Source organism: Notolabrus celidotus, chromosome 11 (genome assembly GCF_009762535.1).
Source record: "Notolabrus celidotus isolate fNotCel1 chromosome 11, fNotCel1.pri, whole genome shotgun sequence".
Lineage (NCBI taxonomy): Eukaryota > Metazoa > Chordata > Actinopteri > Labriformes > Labridae > Notolabrus > Notolabrus celidotus.
Window position 1 is genome coordinate 27795555 of NC_048282.1, and position 23352 is coordinate 27818906.

At 39.2% G+C, this 23352-nt stretch overlaps 1 protein-coding gene and 1 long non-coding RNA gene across 5 annotated transcripts in view; one reads left to right on the plus strand and one right to left on the minus strand.

Moving 5' to 3' along the window:
* LOC117820909 (metabotropic glutamate receptor 4-like) overlaps positions 1 to 23352 on the plus strand; it is a 175706-nt gene that overhangs the window by 126133 nt on the left and 26221 nt on the right. Inside the window, exons 3-6 of the mRNA XM_034694856.1 lie at positions 1289 to 1424; positions 5012 to 5166; positions 6277 to 6417; positions 22569 to 22769. Coding sequence (XP_034550747.1) covers positions 1289 to 1424; positions 5012 to 5166; positions 6277 to 6417; positions 22569 to 22769 — 633 coding nt within the window. The remainder of the gene's footprint in view (positions 1 to 1288; positions 1425 to 5011; positions 5167 to 6276; positions 6418 to 22568; positions 22770 to 23352) is intronic.
* Positions 1 to 23352, minus strand: part of LOC117820910 — a 158610-nt gene that overhangs the window by 106204 nt on the left and 29054 nt on the right. The window contains exon 1 of one of the 4 annotated variants that reach the window (XR_004632870.1): positions 1997 to 2053. The exons of 2 other annotated variants lie outside the window; for them this stretch is intronic. This is a non-coding gene — a long non-coding RNA (uncharacterized LOC117820910). Of the gene's footprint in view, positions 1 to 1996; positions 2054 to 23352 lie in introns of those variants that run through there. One more of the 4 variants, XR_004632873.1, reaches the window with a different exon arrangement.

Here is a 23352-nt window from a genome sequence, read left to right on the forward strand (position 1 = left end):
AAGAAACCTATACACGCAGCCTTTCTACAAAACAAAACAAAAAGAAGAACCTGCCTCAGTGGAGGAACAAAAAGCGCTAGTTTGAAGAAAAAGGGACATCATTAAATTCATCCACTGTGTACATTCAGGACAATAGTGCAGGCCACTGACTGAAGCTCTTCACAAACATAACCGGAAGTGACTTTTTGTACCCATGAGCAAAGCAGCCTGACATTGTTAATCTAATGGCAACCCTTTTTTCTTTTACTCATATTTCCAGTTTCTCAATCTATTAATATCTGCACTGACGCCACGCTTTGTTTTATGGTGTTAGTTTGCCCACTGTGGACCAAAACTAGAGGGTATTATTCCGGCATTGATTGTGCATTGGGCCAACTGTGAGCTGTGTCACGGAAGGGAAATTCATTAGCATGCGCATACTCTCTGTGGCATTTTGGCAGAGTGACAATAGAGTGATCCTTAAAAGTTGCATTGGGATTTAAAAAGCCTCATTGGTAACCAGGGGACGACCCCTGCTGTCTTTAGACTGGTGTTCAATACTGGAGTATTTCTGGGAGGGTAAGAAGTCCTGTTAATCTGATCTATGAGGAATTAGTGTGGGTATTGTACATGCCAGTGAGTGACAAGATAAACCTTAATCAATCTCACTGGACAGTTCTCAGGTTCACTCTGTAAGCTCATTTAAATAATTTAACTTCAAATGTCACAAATGTGTTTAATTATTCTTTCCTCTCTGAAGTGTTGTTTTCTTTTCAAGCAAAGAACTCAAAGAGAGGAAGAAATGTGGTTTAAAAAAAAGTAATTTTAAAGTTGCACAAAATGAAACAAGCTTTGTAATAAGACGAACGGCTCTGAACAAATGGAACCTGTTTTCAATTACACAATTTATGTTCCTCAAAATGCTACCATAGTCCCCTGGTCTCTCTGGCAGGACCATAAACTGGATTGATGGGTCTCCATGTCTGAAAGTTGCCCCTTGTGGTCCAAAGAAAGATTTTTTTTTTTAATACCTTGCATTCCTCATGCTGTGAAATATTGCACCTGTACACATTTAATGGAGAATCTATCATGGAATAAGGGCAGGGGTTTAAAAAAGATTTGTGTGGGTTAAAAGGGAGATGAAAAAAAACGCAGCTTTTCTTTTGATCACACGTTTTGAAGAGGTATAAACGGAGATGTGGCATTGATGTGCACTTCACATGAAAAAATGTTTTCCTCAAATGTTTTACAGAAGAGAAGCAGTCTTTTACTTCTTAAACTTTATTGTTTCACTTTTGTTTCCAAACAGGTGGTCTCTGCATTTCCCAGTCGGTGAAGATACCACGTGAACCAAAAACTGGAGAGTTTGATAAGATCATTGGCCGACTGAGCGAGAACCCAAACGCCCGAGTGGTCATCATCTTTGCAAATGAGGATGACATCAGGTGAGTACACAAGCTCTCTGATTAAAGCAGTTTTAAACACTACTTCTGTCCTAACATTACATAACATATTTTCCTTTCCCTTCCTTCTAGTTTTCATAAGTAAAGAAATGAACCTGAGTTTTTCTAAATCTGTTAATGCCTGAAGAGTTAAATGTTGTTCACTTTTCATCACTGACTTGGGGCTTCTGTTGCTGCTGGCATTAAAATGTCAAGAATGTCTCCTGTGTGTTTACAGAAATAAACTTGCCTTTCCCTGTAAAATAAACTCTGCTACCCGCATGTTAATATTTATGAGCTAGAAATGGCAAATCTGATTATATTTGGCTGTATGCTTGTTTTTGTGTCACTTAAGATGCTGTCACAGGGATACTGCGGGCTACTGAAGTAGTTATAAACACTAAAACATCTGAAAATATGGAATCCAATGAAACAAAGGAACATCCATAGAAAGAATTAGTATAGGTTAAAACTAATCAGTATATTATTCAGGTTCTGTATTTGGATATATTTTTTGGTAGTTGCTCTTTACTTTGGATGTGTGAGTTTAGCTGAGTTTAGCTGAAGGCCCATACCTTGCTCCCCTCTGTTTTCTCCAATTGGTCGGTGTCTCTTTTTCCCATTTCTCATCTTCTTTTCTCTGCTGGAGAAAAGTCAGCCATTAACCACCAATCTTAAGTTTTGTGCTCTTGAAATAACTTAAGAGTAATATCAAAAATATCCTCCATATTGTCCACTGATGCCATATGAAAGTAACGTTTTTGTTGCATGGTAAAAAAGAAGAGGTGAAATAATAAACCGTACAACAGATGTGCAGTTGGACAGATATGATCTGACGTGTCATCAGGTTGTCCCTTGAGTTGCTCTTGCTGTTCAGAATTAATACAAACTGTCAAGGGGTTTTGACCAAACAGAATCATCTAACATAGCAAAGTGATAAGCAGGAAAGCCAGCTAATATAATGCTATAGTGCTCTTCTACCCAGATGTAAACAAAGACAGGTGAAAGATGGCCTCTCAGGGCGTGGTGTTTGTCTGGTTAAACTAGCAAATAACCACTCCACCACAGCAATGTGTAACAGGAACAGGCATGTGGATGACCCCACATTTCATTGTATTCCTTGGGGAAAAAAAACCATCTTGTATAGGGATTGTCATCATTCATCATCTATATGCTTATGGAAGGCTGCGATTTGATGAGCGTTGCATCATTATACGTCATGTCCATGTTGTCTACTCATGCTTGTGCTCATACAGCAACCGTAGCGTGCCAAAACCTGCTTCTGCCAACCGTCAAGGGCCAACGGCATGTTATGGAGCACTCACACTAATCAAACAAACTAGACTTAGGCACGGTTAAAATTTCCTAGTGAGTGCTCCCTTAGCAGGCTAGAATTTGTACCCAACAAGCATGCTGAAGGAACAAATTGCACATAATGCATGGTTTTATTTATTCTGATAAACGTTCAGTACTTTTAGAAGGAATTTTCTGAATGTAGGAGTTCCACTCCTGAGACTGTGTGGATATTTACAGCATCAAACTTTCATCTTGAGATGCATTTTATTAAAGGATGTTTTCATATCATTTCCTCACCCCTATGTCTTGTCTGTCCCACAAATAACTTTGTCATCTGTTCCCCCACGCATTACAACCTTGTGTTATGAAAACGCTGTTTAAAGTGTCCCTGCTTTCCTTGTATTCTTAAGACAGATAGTCTGTATTAAGAATCAATTATGTGGTCAACTGGCACACTCAGCACTGTTGTGGATTTGTAAGGGGGAAATGTTCCCCAGCAAAGCCTTAGTGGTTGAGTGTATTCCTGGTGGAAGTGGGCAGTGATTTGGGGCGGTCTCTGGATGATGACCAGGGCAGAAGTCCCAGTGCTCATTGACTTAATCCGGTCCTGATAACGGGTAATAGTGTGGATATATAGTAATTACAGAAAGCCTGGGGGATTTCAGCTCTGCATTCCTGCTCTATCCTTGAACCCTGTTAAGTGTGAGCTAGCAGCAGCATAATAAGAGCCCAAATAGTCTGCATAGAAAGAGTGGGAGACTTGAGCTGCTTTGATTGAGACCTGTAATGTGACACTTGACCGACCATATAAATACACAGTGTCAGCATTATGAGGAATAAGAATAACATTTACATACAACACGGTCTCATGACATTTAGCAGAATGAGCACAGACTGAACCCTGACTTGCCTGTAAGTTGTACTTTATCAGCTTCAAGTTTTAATTCTGCTGCTCGATTATTCAACATAAACACACAGGCGGTGTGTCACACTTAATCATTTAACTGGAAACTGAAACTCAGATGTATGATGTAAGAAGATATTCTCACATCAAATTGACTCTGATGCAATATCATATCAGAAAATCCTGAGAAATAACGCACTAAGCATCATAATAAAATGATCAGTTTTGATCCTTCATCAAAGGTCTTTTTTTTTTATTTAGCAAGAGTTGTCTTTAAAATATAATGCGCCACTCATTTCATATTTTCCCTCTTATCTTGAGCAGTGCCTCGCTTCTTTCTTTTTTCATATGTGAGATATAATATGACAGATCTTACAAATGCTAGAGGTGTAAAACATCATGTAAAAATGAAAGTAGTCAAATAAAACTAACTTCCATTATTCATTAAAGGAGGTTTTCTTGGCCGTTGTTCTAAGGTCAGCAGAGAGCGGTGCCTGGCCTCTGTGAAGCTGAGGAGAATTGTATTACCACGACCCAGACAGTGCAACTTTACTTCTCACCGTGTTATTTTCACCTCAGAATTGTTTGCCTGTCTGGTCATGTCCCCTCTATGTAATCTCCTGACATAAAATAAATCTATTTCTTTCATTTTTCCTTCATGGAGAACATAATTGCATCTTAAATAATGCTCTTTTCACTAAATTTCTGGAGACCAGTCTCAGGGAAAAATCATTACCAATCAAACAGAAGTCCTTGGAGGTTTTCAAAGTAAAGGTAAAGAGACATGAAGTTAGCTGGATGACTCACAGCTCGCCTACTTTTGTTGTAATTATTCCAAAAGGTTACAGCGTCTTCTTCATGCAACAACAAAGTATTAAAAGATGGAAACATTTTCTAAGTTCTCTTCTCGATGTGATGCTCTTGTTTATTTTGGGGAGCTATAAGGGCCTATAATGCATCACATGCCAGGTGGCTGTGTTTAAATTTTATGTTGCTGTGCTCAAGCTTTCTTGATGAAACTCTGCTGCTACAGCAGAGCGTGCTGGCAGTTTTTTTATAGCTCCCCAAACTTACTTCCATTGGCAACAAGCCTGGACAAATGTAGCAGGGGTGTCATTCTGCCACAGCCAAGAAGTCGTCAACTGCACTGGGAATGGATAGTGTGTCTATGGTGGCTTTTCAATTTTACTTAACTGCCTCATTGCAGCTCTGTCCAGACTTAGAATAGAATATTACTGCCATGATATCTACTTAATGGCAGCCCCACTTCCCCTTAAGGGTGCATTTAAACAGCCTTCTCGTTGCTGTATGTGCATGAAATATATCAAAACTCTGACAACATGACAATTTATGGCTCAATTACAAATTTCTCTCCCTCTTTCTCCCAAAGGCGACTCCTTTTGGCAGCCAAGAAGGCCAACCAAACAGGACATTTCATCTGGGTGGGTTCAGACAGTTGGGGCTCCAAAATATCCCCCATACTGAACCAGGAGGAAATGGCCGAAGGTGCTGTCACCATCCTACCCAAGAGACAATCCATAAAAGGTAATCAGAGCTATTAAACACAATACTTTATCATGTTTCTATGAACAATGTTTGTAAATCATCAACATGTTTGCATTTTGCTAGCTCATTTAGGCCTTTCTTAAGAGGTCATTCATCACAATTTTTACATACATTATATAGATCGATATTTTTCCCTTTAAACGTTCGTATTTATTCTCTTAATGATTTACAGATTTATTCTTTTTTATTAAAGTTATGTTTTTGGGCATTTTTGCCTTTATTTGATTGGACAGCTAAATAGAGACATGAAACGTTGGGAGTGGAGAGAGGGGAAAGACATGTATATATGTGGGTTTATGTGAGATGTGTGGGATGATGTGCACCAATGGTTGTAAGGTTGGGGCGTGGGTGTTTATCATTTATGTTTGTCCGTATAAGTATGCTTGTAACGCCTGTGGCAACAATTGCCATTGCAAAGAACGATTAAGGTTTATCTATCTATCTATCTATCTATCTATCTATCTATCTATCTATCTATCTATCTATCTATCTATCTATCTATCTATCTATCTATCTATCTATCTATCTATCTATCTATCTATCTTACTATCTATCGCGCCTCTGTTATCACAACTTTTAAGAACCAAAAGTAATGGCCAATGGCTCTATAGTCATTCCAATACTAAGTCTTTATTAATTTGTATATATGACAAAGAAAAGAAGCAAATCATTTCATTTAAGATGCTAAAAGCATAATGTGTAGATTGTTTTGTTTGACAAATGACTGTGGTAATTATTCAACTATTACTAACAGTTGGCAAACAATTTTCTTATCATTAACTAATCACTTCATCATTGCAGAAGCATTTTATTGTATGTTTGCCTCTACAAGTCACAGCTCCCCTCCCACTCAGCATAATGTTTTTAATGGGAGTGCTCCAGAATGGTCATTAATGTGTTTTACTGACGACTGTTAAAAGTGGAAGTGTTGTGCTGTTCCAGCCATTACTTACTTTTTTTTTTTTCACTAACCTTTACTCAATTTTGTTGTTAAAAGGTTTTCGAAGGACAACATCCCTTATCTGATACACAGAGGCGCTGTTAAAAAGCACTGAGTTCAATTCTAACAGCATTGCTTTTGTCTCTCAGGTTTTGATCGCTACTTCATCAGCCGGACACTGGAAAACAACAGGAGGAATATCTGGTTTGCAGAGTTTTGGGAGAACAACTTTCAGTGCAAGCTCAGCCGGCACGCTTTGAAGAAAGGATCCGGCATCAAGAAATGCACAAGTGAGCCAACATCTAATAGTAGAGAAGGCATTAGGTCAATGGAAAGCACTCAATCAATGACCAAGAATATTGACTGGGTCTTCTGTGAATACATTATGTGTGTGTGTGTGTGTGTGTGTGTGTGTGTGTGTGTGTGTGTGTGTGTGTGTGTGTGTGTGTGTGTGTGTGTGTGTGTGTGTGTGTATTTGGTATGCATAGTTGAATGTATTTGTCATCAGGGAGAAGACAAACACGCCTCTCTAATTCAGGTTAAATGTAATTGACGTAGATAAGTGAATGGGATTCTCTAATTGTGTCCGAGATAAATTAATGTTCCCCATTCCCTCGTCTGTTGGCTGGTTCAATTTGCCGCCAAGTGACAATAGCAATCACAAAACTATGCCACAGCATGCACACAAAAATATAATCAATAGTAAATCTGATTGGCCCATTAGAAGCAAGCTTCCAGGTCATTAAAATCAGTAGGCCCTTCTCACATCCCACTGTGCTGTGCTTCACTGCATCACAAGGAGTCAAGGCTGCAGTACATCCCTCATACTGTATGTCGGAGTGTGTTTAAACACAAAACCCCTCACAAGGATATCTGCCAGATCTCTGTTGTAGAGAGATGTTCATCGTCCCTCAGGTTGAGTCTGCCCTTCACTGGTCCAACCTCATTAAAAAAGCAGAATGCTAATTGTTTAGTTTGGATGTAAGAGCGAGGGTATGCTAACCTCAGGAAGAGAGAAAGTTTTCATCCTTCAACAGTTTGTGTGGATGATCATCCTAAAATATTTTAAAGGAGCAATTCACATTTAGCGTTAAGCACGAGTTGCATCATTTTTTGGTTTTCATAATATATGCAACAAATCCTGATCATACAATTAAGGGATTATTTATAGTGAGCAGGTTGTTATAGTAGACTGGAACCCTGACAGGGTGAGAGGAATCAAAACAGCAAGCAGAGGGGTCTAACCCTGAAAGGAGTCCCCTGCTATAACAATCTGCTCACCATACATGAATCAATAATTTGGACATTGTTGATTTAAATAATTATGCCTCTTCAACTCAAAATACGTTTGTAATGCGTCCATGATAACAGCTAACTCTGTAGCCTTTTCAAATAAGCTAACTTAGCTGTTATTATTATTATTAGTTTGGCCTCTTTTTCCTATGTTAAACATTAAGGAGGCGGGGTTTATGACTTGCAGCCAGTCAGCAGAGGGAGCTCTAGATCTTTTGGCCTCAAAGCAAAAGAGCTCACATGTAGTTCATTTTAATATTCAGTCTATGGTTATTACCTTCATATAAATTAACATTTCCGCTGATGGTGAAGTAAAACAGGGTGAACCACCACCTCAACATTTTATTTTCCATTTACCAGTCCTTAAATACTGTCATATAATAATTACAGCACTTAAAAAGAGCACTTTTCAAAAACTATGTTACAAAGTGCTTTACATGGCAGCACAATAAAACAAGCAGTTCGTAAAATCACATAAGGCAAAGTAAAGAAATAAAACATATTTCGAAAGACACGAAATTCCCCTAAAATAACTCTAAAGGACTAAAATGATTTTAAAACATGGTAAATGGTAAATTGACTTGTACTTATATAGCGCTTTTCTAGTCTTTCTGACCACTCAAAGCGCTTTTACACTACTCGTCACATTCACCCATTCATACCCATTCACTCACTGATGGTAGAGGCTGCTACAGTAAGGTACCATCAGTGTTAGCTAATCTCATTCGTACACATTCACACACCTCTGAACAACAGAGGGAGCAATTCGGGGTTCAGTGTCTTGCTCAAGGACACTTTGGCATGTGACTGCCGGAGCTGGGATCGAACCGCCAACCTTCCGATTGATAGTCGACCGACTCTACCCACTGAGCCACAGCTGCCCCTTTTCTTAGAACGGTTTAACTCAAATAAAATTAAAAGAATTCAGATAAAATCAGGAAAGGCTCTAGGATAAGTGTGTTTGAAGAAGAGATTTAAAAGTGATATCCCATACCGTGGTCTGTTAAGTGTTTACCTAATACACCATCTTTGATTTTATACATTTGTCTGTTGTAGCCTACAGCATTTCTGTCTTCAACCCGCCTCTCTTTTCTTTTTTGCACTGCACACAAACTGACGTCATACCAACTGGAGTATTTCAGCTGATTGATAACATAATCCTACAGAGTATGATTGTTGCTATGGAGTACTGACTAATCAGAGCTGTGCAATAAAGCAAGCTACCATTCAAGTCTCTTGGAGATACCATGCCACTCTCATAGTCATATGTCAGTATCAAAAGGATGTGGAAAACCAATGAACGAGAGGCTCTCCAGAATACCAAAGAAACCTCTGAATACCATATGAGAATGACTAATTGGTACATTAAATGAGCCAGGAAAGCTAAACAATTAAAGATTACATTTTTCCTTTTCAAAACAATGTTGGGTCCCTTGGCAGGAAAGAGACAAGCCCCCAACAACACTCAACCGCTGGTTTCAGAAGGGCACATAATCTTAATTAATTTATCAGTTGACATGGTGTCTGCTCTTGAGCTAAATTGCTGCAGGTCTTTTTCTGTCTTTGAGTATAGCCTCCAGGGTACAGTGAATTTACGGCCAAGGAGGTGCAATCATTTCACTCTGGCCTTTCTGAAGCACTTTCTCAATCCTCACCATTGTTCCTATATCGAGCACTCTCATTTCCTGTCCACATTTCAGCTGTTTGTAAGTCACTGTACTGCAGCCTATAAGTAGACGAAAAACTATAAAGGAAGTAGTAAGTTACAAACAAATTATAGGAGAAAGTTTTTCCCTCAGTATCTAATTAGTTGTTCCTGTGACTTTCCTTTTATTAAAGTTGCTTATGTAAGTCTTTATCCAGGACTGAGACATAATAGTGTATCTTACTTGGACAGCAAGGGAAACAACACAGAGTGCAAATGTATAATTCACATCCTATTGCTGCTCTTTCCCCGCACACTCGTATCTGCTGCCCCAGAGGCCAGGATTTACTTTGTTGACAATTCAACATCGTCACAGCCGATTCACGGGTCATTTCTCTGCTGTGTGCACATTACCAGAATGCAAAAATACTATAGAGAGGAAATAAACAAACCAAAATATGCTTACTTTAATTCTTCACATATTGATTTATTTACTTAGAGTTGTCTGTTTATTGGATACACCTAGCTAGAGTGAGTGCAGTCACACCTGCAATGAATTCTATCTTCAGCAAACTTGTAATGAAACTGTTTGAATTTCTGACCCTGTTTGAGGATGCAATTTGTGATGCTGTTGGAATGAGCCACATCAAGAAGTGTTTGCAATTTAGTTTGCTATTAATAATGCAATGGAAAAAATAATCAGACAATTAAATGACTTGATAAGTACATAAATGAGAGCAAAATATATTCCACGCCAGACTGTTTTAATCCAAAAACAAACAGTTTGGCTGCCTACTTCACAAACATTTTTAATTTTTCCAGCATAATTTCTCAAGTTTAATGCCACAGAAAGAACACTGTGAAGATTAGGACCAATCTTAAAACCCATTAGATATCATCTAACATAGTCTCTAGGAGCAGTGGCCAACTTTCCTGGACTTCTGGTGTAGCCAGGGTTGCAGTGTCCCACCCACCCTGTGCCCTCATGTCCGAAAGTAACTGCACTAAAGTGCCCTCTCCGATTCCGCTGTCGTAGATAAAACTTGATGAATTGCCTTCTCTGGTGCCCCTTCAGAAGGAAAACACAAAAAGGTTGTTCCTGTAGATGCCCCGCCAGAGGATAACACGTTAAAAAAAAGTGCCCTCTGGATTCCCTCAGTCAGTAAATTGTTAAAAAGTGCCCTCTTGGTTCCTCTTCATTGGATTGAATGAACAAAAGTGCCCTTTGAATGCCCCTCTAGTGAATTAGGTAAAACAAAAAGTAGTCTCTGCATGACTTTTTCAGTAAATAAAATGAAAAAGTGTCCTGTGAATGCCCTTTTATTAATCTTCAGGTAAATAAGGCCATTCTAGTTGATGCTTTAGTGAAAAATGCACAACACATGTTCCCTTGTTTACTGTCCAACTAGCGATATGGAGATAGCTACACACTACCTACGAAAGTACTATGCAGTTCGTACTACATATTGCATACTGTAGTATGTAGACAGTTCTTCTCAATTTGTTTTGTAGTATGCTGGGTCAGGCGTTGCTGGATTTTTAGTTTTGGAAAGCGGAAATAAAGAATGTCCAAGCAGATGTCAAAACTGCTTCCACTTATGATATGAGAAGTTAAGAAGTGGTTTATATGGAATTTAATCATTTTCACAGACATGAACAGTTACCTGTGGTATGGTTATAGACTCTGTACATACTGGAAGTTACAAGATTCATTATTTATTTATTTAGTATTACTTCCCTGTAAATGTACCGGACCGTTAAACGTCTGGTACAACTCCAACACAGTAGGTGGCGCTAAAGGCTGATTTATACTTCTGCGTTGAATCAACGGCGTACCCTACGCCGGGGGTCCGCGAAGCTCCCGTACCTACGCCGAGGCCTACGCACGTAGCTGACGTGCTACTCCTCCAAAATGTAACTCCCCGTAGAGCCGACGCAGACCGCAAGCTCTGTGATTGGTCCGTTCGGCGGCTTTGTCTTTCCCGCATTTACAACACTTCCGGGATCCCGGACATCGGCCGCACATCGACCGTGTATTTCATCTCCTCCTCTCCGTTATTCATGTAATCATGTCTGAATGATAACATGATGATGAATCTACAGCAACATGTATCAGCTGTAGATTAACATAACATGTTCTGAAACTCTGTGGAAAAGTAAACAGAGATCGTAGCGGGACCAGAAGCAGGCGGCCGGCTATCAGAGAGACCGCACTGCCCTCAGGCATTTCGGCGGAGAATTGCTGCGCGACACAGACACACCGACGCACAAGTATGTGGGGCTCATGTCCGCGTCAGCCCCTGCTGCGTAGGGGAGACGCAGAAGTATAAATCAGCCTTTATGCAGCCAAAAATTGAGTAGCACAGTTTGTTGTGGGAAACAATATGCAAGGGAGAGTCTTGGCATACTGCAGATTTTGCTCGTTTGCATACTGCGTTCCACATAATGAATTTTGACCAAATCAGTTTGTACTACTAATATAGTAGGGGGTTTCAAAAACAGACAGTATTTGGAGATGATGTTGAATGGCAAGTTCTTAGCTACACTTGCACGCAGACGTTGTCAAACGTCTGCGTGCAAGCTATTTTTGAAACGGACATACTACCTAGAAATATAGTATGCAGTATGTAGTACGACTGTTCTGTTAGGTCTGGTCTGCTGTATGCTGGGCCGGCGTTGCTGGATTTCTGGTTTCAGAAAGCAGAAGTAAACAACGGCAGAGCTGATAGAGAAACTTCTTCCTTAGCATCTACTTATGATTTAAAAAGTGAAGAAGTGGTTTTTATGAGATTTAATGATTTTCACAGAACCCAAAAAGCACTGTGCATTGTGGGAAACATTATGTGAGGGAGACTGGTCCGATGCATTCTGAGAATTTTTTCCCAAATCAGTACGACATCTGGGTAGTCTTGGCATACTGCAGATTTTGCTCTTGTTCACATTCTACATACTACATACTGAATTTTGACCTAATCAGTACGTACTGCTAGTATAGTAGGCGGTTTCCATAGTCTGATGACTGTGATGGGTTCCAGGATTCCATCTCAGTTGATTGAGTTTGCCATTTGTGGAAGTGAGAAGGAGATGAATGAAAAATATTATTTCAATCAACACCCCATGTAGCCTTTTTCAGTATTTGGGTACATTTAAGGAAGAGGCTTACTGCTGTTTGAGAATGGGATCTGTAAGTCAGTAAATTAAATCATTTTTATTCAGCTCCAACTCAATATAAAATTATTTTTATGACACTTTACTTATAGAGAAGTTTGAGACCACGCTATTTAAAATCTATTCTACAAAGTTGTGTTAAAGTAATGTTTAAAACTTAGCCTGACTTACTTATTAAAACACAATTATTATGTATTTATACTGTATGTTGATTGAAAGTAACATTCAGTACATTAGACCACACTTAGAGAAACATTTAAAGGCTCTTTAATATTGCCTTTTGGAAAAGCCTAGAAAAGGCACAGCCTGTTTCCCCTCAGTTCTTTGAAGTCCTCTTTATCAGCATCATTAAGGAAGTGGTTATTGAGTTTGGCATAAGAAGAATGATCTCACCAGTACCTAGTTACACATATTAGGTTTTATAAAAGAATAAAAAGAAGTTGCCCTTCTAACTGGTTTAATGGGAGTTCTTGCCGTGCAGAATCAAACAATTCTCAAGTTTGCTGTTTTCTCCGCTCAGAGCGTTCTTTGAGCATCGCACTATTTCACGCTGCTGAACCGTAAAACACGATCCTGTTCTCCTGAGCAGAATGAAGCACAACTGGCTGATCTAAAGAAGAGCTTTTGAAGCAAGAGACAAATTGTTTATCACAGAAGGATGTCAGACACTGTGAGATTCTCCTCTTTGGCACAGTTGCATTTGTTGGTTATGAGCAGAGCTGACACATCAATTACATTTACTATGTAGTGAGCAGACAATCCCAATCTTTGAATCTGCCTTGTTGAAAATGCTCTTTGCATAAAAACATGGATTGTTCTGTTTTTCACTGATGTTAATGAAAGCGTCATAAATAGATTTGTGACACTTACAATTTGTAGCATTTTAAAAGAAGAAAAGAGTAAAACACTTTTCCATTTCCTGAAGTATTCCCTATAATTAAATGTGTCTGTCTTTCTGGGCTGTTGTCAAAGATGACAGCCTCTGCAGGTGTGATGCCTCTTGTTGACGTTGAGGTTCACAGTTTGAGTGGAGCACAGGTTTGAGTCACTCTGTTGCTTTGTTTACCAGCAGACATGAGTCATCAAGGCTAGCAAGGGCCACACACTGACAAGCCTGCTCTATTGACTGAAATCCAATGCTTACTGAACACATCAAGGTCACCACGTACACCTGCACAATGTGTGACACCTCATCAAACCTACTGAGAACTATTTGAAATGTCAGAGTTCAAGAGAGAAGACAACATGGGGATGTTTGGGGCAATTCTTATTTACATGAATTAGAGTAATGATAGCAATTAGGAAGCAATTTGTTTTCACTAATTCCTAACCTGGACATTTTCTGTAATTAATTCTTGTTGAAAGGCTGTTATAGAAAAATGCTTTCTATGGCATGCAGCTGCAATAATGAATCTGCTCTCTCCACTTAAATGTGCATTCAGAAGCTAAACTGACAACAGTGTGCTGCACTGTGGTCTGTTTTATTACCTACATTTAATACCTGTGTTGTCATATAAAAAGTGTACAGTATCCTATACGCTGGTGAAACTAATTTAACAGAATTAAATGCAGAGAGGTGTTGTATTGTTTGAGCAAACTTTACCCAGCAGATGGCACTTGAAGAAGTGTCTACTAGGGACGGGCATTTCAAGCCAAAATACTATTCCATAATCACAGCCATCTATTCGGCATCATTCGAATAATAAAAATCAGACTACGTCTATGCTGCAAATCAAATGTACATTTCACCATTTTTTTTCTAACACTGCAATTTTGAAGATATTGAGATTACGAGTCTTCCAATGAGAGGCACAGCTGACTTGATTGACAGGCAGGAACACTGTAGCTGTTGGGTAGGAGGCTCAAAGCCCGCCTCATACGTCACCAAAAACACTCCAAACAAATATGACAATTCAAACCAATCAAAAGTAGCTGCCCAACGTTCAAAGACCAAAACCAAAAACCAATCATTAAAATAGTTGCTGGTTACTTAGGGCTATACAAATATTTGGACTTCTACACAGGAGGGGGGGGGGGTTTATGTTAACAGACAATTTTTTTTCAAGTCCTTATTTTTGGCGTTTACACTGAAACCGATAAGATAATCGTCAATAACCACTTTGACCCGCTATGTCAAAGTGAACTACCCAAAGGACCCATTTTATCCTCCCTCACGCCACATTGCATTAGTTAAACAGATAGTCCATTATATTCAGAATCACAAAGGAAAACATCACAGTGTACATGAATAACAGCATGATTTTTTTCCCCTCTGCAATGATTGAAAGGGAGGGATTTGCCTCCTTTCAAAGGAATAATGAAAGCAAGAGCGAACATTGTGACCTGGAGCTGCTGGATCATTGTGTTCTTTCACATTCTGAAACACCAAAAGCACTGATAGAAAAAAAGGATTAAGAAGCAAGGTTTCATCTCCATTGACATCGGTGCTATTTTCGCACTGCTGACTAACCGTCCTTCAGCACATCTAAACATTGAGTGACTGTTCTTCTCCATTCGCCAGCCAATGTGAGAGGATGGAACTCTTTAAACTTGCCTGAAAATGGATGTTTCTCAGTGTTTCTACAAGTTTTGTGGAAGGAGGATGTCTGCTAAAACTGAACTTTGATGATGCTACTTTATAAAACATTTAAAGACCCATTAGAAGTGAAGGCTAGGAAGGATTTGAAGCTGTGTTTTGACTTTAAAAGTGCTAACAAATTGGACACCTGATGAAAATTGAGAAAAACAACTTAGGGCTTTGGAACTGGGAGAGTGTGACCAGACTTCTTACTTTGAACAACACTTTAATCTGACACAAGTGACTCAAGTTCAATTATTTACTTTCATTATTTACTTGGTTAATGCTCAATTTTTAACATTTCTCTCTCCCAAGATAATTTTGTTATTTTTGTCTCTATTCTATTTGTACTATTTGTTTCTATAAAACATTAAGCACTGGATTGTTTCTCCTGTCGACGCTCATAATGGCCCTTCTCATCCAAAACCATGAGTTATGATGAGGGATCACAGTCTTAGGTATGTAATGCTAATGAGCCAAACCCCAAAAAAGTTGGCAACCAATGGTCTGCCCGACCTCAACAAACCATGTCAACTTTATAGAAGACGTTTGATGGTTTGCCTGCAGCACTTCTGAGACATCTTGCCATTAATGAGCCAAATGTCTTAGTGTATTTAAGGGCAAAAATGAGAGAGTTGGGGGGGAGAGATCCAAATGAGAGAGGCAGTGACAGCATTAAAAGAGACAGACTGCCTCCCCTGCTTCACTTTGCCTGCAGCACACATTTACAGAATAACTGGCAATATTCAAGCTCTTCAAACATTCACAGACTTGTCACTGATGTTAAATTGCCGCTTCTAAGCGAGCAAACACTGCGGGAGCATATAGATAATAACAACAAGACAAACAGAAACTATTCATCTATTTAAAGCTTGCACTTGTTGGAATGAAGTGTTGCTGTTGAGATAAGAAATAGCTGCCACACACATATTTAAAGAAGTGCCAAAAACACACGATTCCACTTTATCAACAAGCTTTATGTTGTTTGAGGTTTTCTGACCATGATGAACTGTTTACATCGTCCTCTGCCGTGCTCATGGTGCTGAATGTGAAGACATTTTATTTATTGGGATAAGCCCCTTGAGATGTGCCATCTTGTTTTAGAGGGGGCCCAAGACAGACGATGACAAGCAGAAAACAGTGCAATACAAAATATACAAAAAAACATGAATCCTTCAAAACAAAAAACAGAAACAAAAAAACAAACAAAAGAAACCCACGAACAGTCAGACAATCAACCAACTTGATGACAACAACAAAACGAGTTGTTACTACTTTAAACAAGGTACAATCGACAAGAAAAATAGAATACGATTTTATAAATTATAGGAGCATTGATTAAACACACACAAACTAATAATGATAAAAACAATAATCGTCATGAAAAAAAAAATAAATAAATAAAGGGAGGTAGAGGAACATTGACAGCTTTACTGAAAACATAAACAGATTGTTTTGAGATGGGAAAACAAAGACTTTTCAATTAAGTGAAAAGAAGATATAGAGCGAATATTTAAAGGTAAATTATTCCAGTCGGAAGGAGCCTGAAACATTAAAGCTTTTTTACCAACTTCCTTGGCTGCAAATGGTACCGTCAAAAGAAAACAATCTTAACTTCTTAAATGAATAACTTGAAGTTAAAGATATTAAATGATATTTTAAAAAATCAGGATAGTTAAAATGAAAGCATTTAAAAATAAACTTATACCAGTGAAAAAGTCGTCTTATGTCTGGAGGGAGCCACCCGAGACTGTCAAACATTATGCAATAGTGTGTGAAAAAAGAGCAACCTAATAGAAATTTTGCAGTCAAATTTTGCATAACATTGAGAGGATGAGGATTAGTTTTAGTTGCATTTGTAAAAAACGATGTCAGCATAATCGATAATTTCTCAATATATAAACTTTAGCAAATATATCAAAACAACATCCAACTGTTTGTTTATGTACATTTCTTCAACATGAAATGAACAGAAACAGAATTATATAAGTGATTACATATATTAGCTGACACGTGCTCGTGGCGTCTAATTGCTCTTTCGGGAGTTTATCAATGAACACACATGAATGCCTGCGGACGGGGAAAAGTCTGTTCTCCGTCTCTTTATAATAACAGGACACACAACTTACTTGTTGTGGGCATTCACGCACACAGGAACGGTTATAAACAGGGCAACTTAAGGCTGATTTATACTTCTGCGTTGAATCAACGGCGTACCCTACGCCGGGGGTCCACATAGCTCCCGTACCTACGCCGAGGCCTACGCACGTAGCTGACGTGCACCTCCTCCAAAATGTAACTCCCCGTAGAGCTGACGCGGACCGCAAGCTCTGTGATTGGTCCGCTCGGCGGCTTTGTCTTTCCCGCATTTACAACACTTCCGGGATCCCGGACATCGGCCGCACATCGACCGTGTATTTCATCTCCTCCTCTCTATTCTTCATGTAATCATGTCTGTATAATAAACAGCAACATGTATCAGCTGTAGATTAACATAACACGCTCTGAATCTCTGTGTAAAAGTAAACAGAGATTGTAGCGGGACCGGAAGCAGGCGGCCGGCTATCAGAGAGACCGCACTGCCCTCAGGCGTTTCGGCGGAGAATTGCTGCGCGACACAGACACACCAACGCACAAGTATGTGGGGCTCATGTCCGCGTCAGCCCCTGCGGCGTAGGGGAGACGCAGAAGTATAAATCAGCCTTTAATCCTCATGCAGAGCTCTGCCTCGCGTGGAGTGCGCGCGCCCGTCAGCAGCAGGCTCCGTTTGGCGCGCTCCCGCACAGATGCAGAGAGCAGAGACGTCCACCTGATCAGTCTCGAACTTTATTACAGGGTGAAAGTATGGAAAATCGCCTACTCTTCCACTCCCTCACAGTCAGAAGGATGCGTTTGGGTACTGAAACATGGTACCATTTGATTTTACGTGAATCGGTACTCGGTAGTACCGACAGAATTCGGTGGGTACCTATAAAAGTACCAAATTCGGTACCCTGCCACAAGACAGACAACGTCAGGATAAATGACACACAAGAGTCTTGTTTAATGATCTCAAGTGGGTCTAAGAAATGATCAACACGCAGGAACGAGAGAGGCTGCACGAGACAGTTTTGGGTTTCTTAAGAGGTGATTCTTTGATTGATGTCTTGAAAAAGTAGCATATAATTACTGCTCAAACTTCAAAATCGATGCCAATCTCCAAATAAATTAAATATGGTTAAAAAAGACAGGTTCACAAACAAGCAATCACCGCTCTTGAAAAGCTATCATTTGCTTGATTTTGTACATCTTGTAATCATTGTTCAGCTCCTGCATTTGGATTGATTGTGAGGCAGCTTTTTTGTTCAGAGTATTTTTGTCAATAAAATCAGATGTTTCGTTTTTTACTGCTCAGATGAAAAAGTCATCCTTATACTAGAGCGATACAGGACAATGATACTATAATTTACTTTTTTAATAATATTCTCAATATGTGTTTTAGAATTCAGTTCAGAGTCTAACCACACACCTAGGTATTTGTTTACAAGATGTCTGCCATTATTACATTTAAGCACCAATGCTTGAGATTTTGTTTTTGACTTGAGGTTTTGACGCACTTGCTTGTGAGCTAGACGATGAAAAGGCCAAGCATTTGTTTAACAACACAGCAAGTTCACCTTAATTGAAAGCAACGGTGCACAAACTCAAATAAAGCCCTGTTAATGACAGTAAGCAGATCACTTTTAATTATATATTTATGTGTAATTATTAGAAAATGTCAAAGCAACAACAACTCTCCGGTAATTAAGGAGCAGCCTGCAAAAGCAGAGTGAAGCCAATTTTCCCTGGAGCACATCCATTAGCACACCAAATTGACTAAGGTCACCTGTCCCGCTTCCCCACATTATGTGTTATTGACATGTGCAATTATGCAGAAACACTTTCAAGTCACTCTTTGATGGCAGAGATGAAATGAGGTGCTTTATATCAAACAATTCCATTTCCACACATTTCTCCTCAAGCTGAGCGGGGTTCAAATTCAGGAGATTTAATTAAGTTAAAAAAAGAGCATGAGTGTTCAAAGCACCAGGAAACCGAGTGACTTAGACAATCCACTAAGTGGATGCAAATGGATCTCTATTACAGTGTGTCACTGTTTTGGTTCCACTTTAATAAGCTCTTAAGATGTTGTCACAAAGAGTAGAAATGTGTCAAATGCCTCCTGTAGCTTCAACAATCGTGTGTTTTTGCTGTCACTGATTTCAAAATGATTCATACTTCCAAGATTTATCTGTAATGAATCTTTGCATTAATCCATCACATCAGTGAAGCTACACAGCAGACAAGTCATGCAAGATTGTTAGAGTCTAGATTGAATGATTCATGCAACAATAACAAAGGAAATAGGGCTCACATGGTTATTTAAAAATGCTATCAATGCTTATGTGTAGTATCTGTAGAGATCATCACAGCAGTAACCCTGCTGATATCTGTAGTAACACTGAGCTGCAGCCTCTGGTCTCAAAATATGAAGCCCATGCGGAAGTGTTATAAACTGTAGTTCATCCAGCGTCCACTTGACAGGAAACCACATACAGACAGCAGCATTAATAAACATGTTTACAGTCTGGTTCAAAAAACAGTTTAGGTCTGAAGAGCTAATTTCTCTTTAAGCAAACACTGTACAGGGGTGAATTTTTGTATGACTGTATTTTGGAGACATTACACTTACGATTTTTGCCTAAATAAGGGCTTCAAAACTGGCTTCAAAACAGGCTTCAAAACAGCGCTTCAGAAACAGACAGGTGACGTCACAGATAATACGTCCATTTTTTATACAGTCTGGGTAAAACTGGAGGATGACATTTAAACTCTTCTTAACTACTCTTGCTCTCTTTATTCTCTTTTCAAACATTGATGTTTCTATCACAATAAGTAATGAACACCATTCAACTCACATTAAGAGAACTGATTTCTTTCTTCTGTTGGTTATTTTTTGCCTGTACTGGATAGGACAGCTGGAGGGAGAGAGGGCAATGTGAGGAATAGAGTGTAGGATGATATGCTGTAAAGTGTTGTGGCCAGGAGTCAAACCAGTGACCAGTGCGACAAGGATTATAGCCTCAGTAAATCAATCAATCAATCAATCAATCTTTATTTATGTAGCACCAAATTAAAACAAACGTTATCCCAAGACGCTTTACAAACAGAGCAGGTCTAGACCATACTCTATGTTAAACTTCAACACAGACCCCACATCAAGACAGGATAAAGTCCAGTCCCCTCTTACAGACAGGACTCGATCTCATTTCATCTTAATCCACCATTGGCGTTGCACCTCGCAGGATTTAGCTAGTTACAGTGGCAAGGAACAAGTAATGCACTTCAACCACTAGCCCAACTCACATCCAGATAAATTCCTTTTTAAGTGAAAAAAAATTGGGTTTTACAGGGGGTATTTTGCAAGCGGCAACATTTGGTCTCAAAATATAAAGCCCATGCGGAAGTGTTATAAACTGCAATTGCTTCATTGAGCGTCCACTTGAGGCCCCCTGCAGAAACACCGAAAACCACATACACACCCATTTAAAAAAGACGATCTTTGAAGCTGAAATAAACATGTTTACAGCCTGGTTAAAAAAACATTTTAGGTCTAAGTAGCAAATTTTTCTGTCGGCACACACTGTAAGGGGTGAATTTTTTACCTAACTAAACAGTTCAGAAGTTATTAAGATTATGAGTTTTGCCAAAATAAGGACATGACTGACTTGACTGACAGGCGGGAACACTGTAGCTCTTGGCGAGGAGGCTCAAACCCCGCCTCTTTACCTCACACTAGCTCGCCAGTAGTTTGGTAGAGTTCAGCATTTCCAATATGGCTTCCGCAGACGATTGGCTTCAAAACAGCGCTTCAGAAACAGATGGGTGATACGACGTCCATTATTTATACAGTCTATGGTATTATGACAGGACTCCTTCATTACTATTATGTCAAATGTTGGTCTGTGTTCAGGGACGTTTTCTGTGTGCTGGTTGAATTCAAAAAGTAACAAATTTAACCATCATGGTGCCCTGAAGTTCACTTTCATATTACCTAATACATTACTTGCTATCACAACCTAGGTGGCAATCAAGAAAATGTATTCAAATATCCTCATCAGACTCATAAATTGACTCCTGTGAGTGCAAATAGGCAAACAAAAAAGTGAAAGTAATAGCTTTCTATCATTCTGACATAGGTGTCACTTCATGTTAATGTTTCTCGTCGCTTTATTCAGACGTGACAATGCATTTCCAGAAAGAGCAACAATCCTACTGAGAGAACAGCTGCGAGTTAAAACTGTTATGATAGCAAAGCAGAAGAGTGTTTTTATTTCTGCCTCACTGGCTGCTTCACTGATGGAGTCTGAAACTCATTTGGCTGTTGAAGCCTTGATTAATGGCTATCGTCATGAGTGCCAGGGACACTCACCCTCGCTCCTCACACTGATTCCACTGATATACTTTGATATGGATAATGAAAATGAATCTGTTTCATTAACATGTTATTAGAGAGTCAATTTCTTCTGCATGTTCTATGAAATCGGAGTTCTGACATATTCAAAGACAAGATGTTAAGTTGGAGAGCATGTTTTGTACTGAATGGTTCAGATATTCAATGTCAAGAGTTTTACCACATAGAACGTCTTTACATGAATCTGAGTGGATCCAATTCAAATCAACATAATGTGCTGCTTTCAGACGAGCGTGAGGAGATGAATGTCTGAAAGGATTTGTAGTTTTGCAGGTTGTCCAACATCGCACTATCATTCCTGCTTTTTTAAGTGTATAAACTCAAAGCAGTAACAGTGTCTGCTGTCACTCTCTGTGTTCATCCTGGCTGGCAGAGGATTGGCTAATGAAAGGATTAAGCTGCTAATTGAAACCCATTGGCAGTTGCCACATTTTCAAGGCTTTAGAACAACCTCAGCTCTGATTAATATACACCTGTCATAACTAATTCAATTAATACCGAGGAATGATTAGGCTTGTCGAGCTGTGTCCTCCACTCCTCCTCTACCACTCTATCACACATGGAGCGCTTGATCTGTGCATGAAGGGTGTCATGTGACTTTGTGGGGATGAAAATTTACACATAAAATGAACAAGATAAGATTCTAACTTTACTTTATCTAAGATCACGTGTTATTGCTTTTTTGTATTGTTATTAAATCTTGCAGTGGTGCACCAAACAGCTACCTGCCACAAGACAGACAACGTCAGGATAAATGACACACAAGAGTCTCGTTTAATGATCTCAAGAGGGTCTAAGAAATGATCGACACGCAGGAACGAGAGAGGCTGCACGAGACAGTTTTGGGTTTCTTAAGAGGAGATTCTGTGATTGATGTCTTGAAAAAGTAGCATATAATTACTGCTCAAACTTCAAAATCGATGCCAATCTTCAAATAAATGAAATATGGTTAAAAAAGACAGGTTCACAATCAAGCAATCACCGCTCTTGAAAAGCTATCATTTGCTTGATTTTGTACATGTAGTAATCATTGTTCAGCTCCTGCATTTTGGATTGATTGTGAGGCAGCTTTTTTGTTCAGAGTATTTTTGTCAATAATATCAGATGTTTCATTTTTAACTGCTCAGATGAAAAAGGCTCAGCAAGTAAATGGGAAGCATATACCTTCAAATACATTAGTGAACATGTTTTTTATTGTTTAGACTTTTGGTGCACAATCACTGTTTCACAAAGTTTCATTTTCCTTTTGTTTGTCTTTTTTCAGATCATGAGCGGATTGGGAAAGATTCATCCTATGAGCAAGAGGGGAAAGTGCAGTTTGTAATTGATGCAGTTTACGCCATGGCTCATGCTCTGCACAACATGCACAAAGATCTCTGTCCTGGGAAAGTTGGCCTCTGCCCCAAGATGGAACTCATCAACGGCACACTGCTGCTCAAGTACATCCGAAATGTTAACTTCACAGGTATGTACGACTGATTTAAACTACGTATCCTTACAGGGCTGGGCGATAAATCGACAGTGATAATTATTGTGATAGCTCAAAGCAGAGTTGTTGGTCTGACACGGTGCGGACTCTGCTTTAACAATTAACGTAACACACTTCATTAAACACACTTTCAGGATGTGGGTAAAGGAAGTGCACAGAGAACTTCTGCTGTACATTTCTAACACGTTAAGTGTCCAACACGGCCATAGTACAACTGAACAACCGTGATGCATTGACTGCACTGTGGGAAACAACATCACTCTAACCGTAACCCTTAGTAATCTTAAAGGGGAGTGCACAACTCAAAACAATATCGACTGATATGAAATATTTTATCGCGATAACATCATTTTCAATATCGCCCAGCTGTATCCTTACAGCCTGTTTTACATTTTTTACACTAGTTTAAAAAAATACTTCTCAGAAATATTTTAAACAACAATTAAAGGAAGTTTAAGGTCCACAGAAAAACGAGTTTATTTGTAGCAGAGCAATCCTTGCATCACAGAATCTGATGCAACTTACATGTTCTATTTTTGGCTTAATTAACATGCTTATA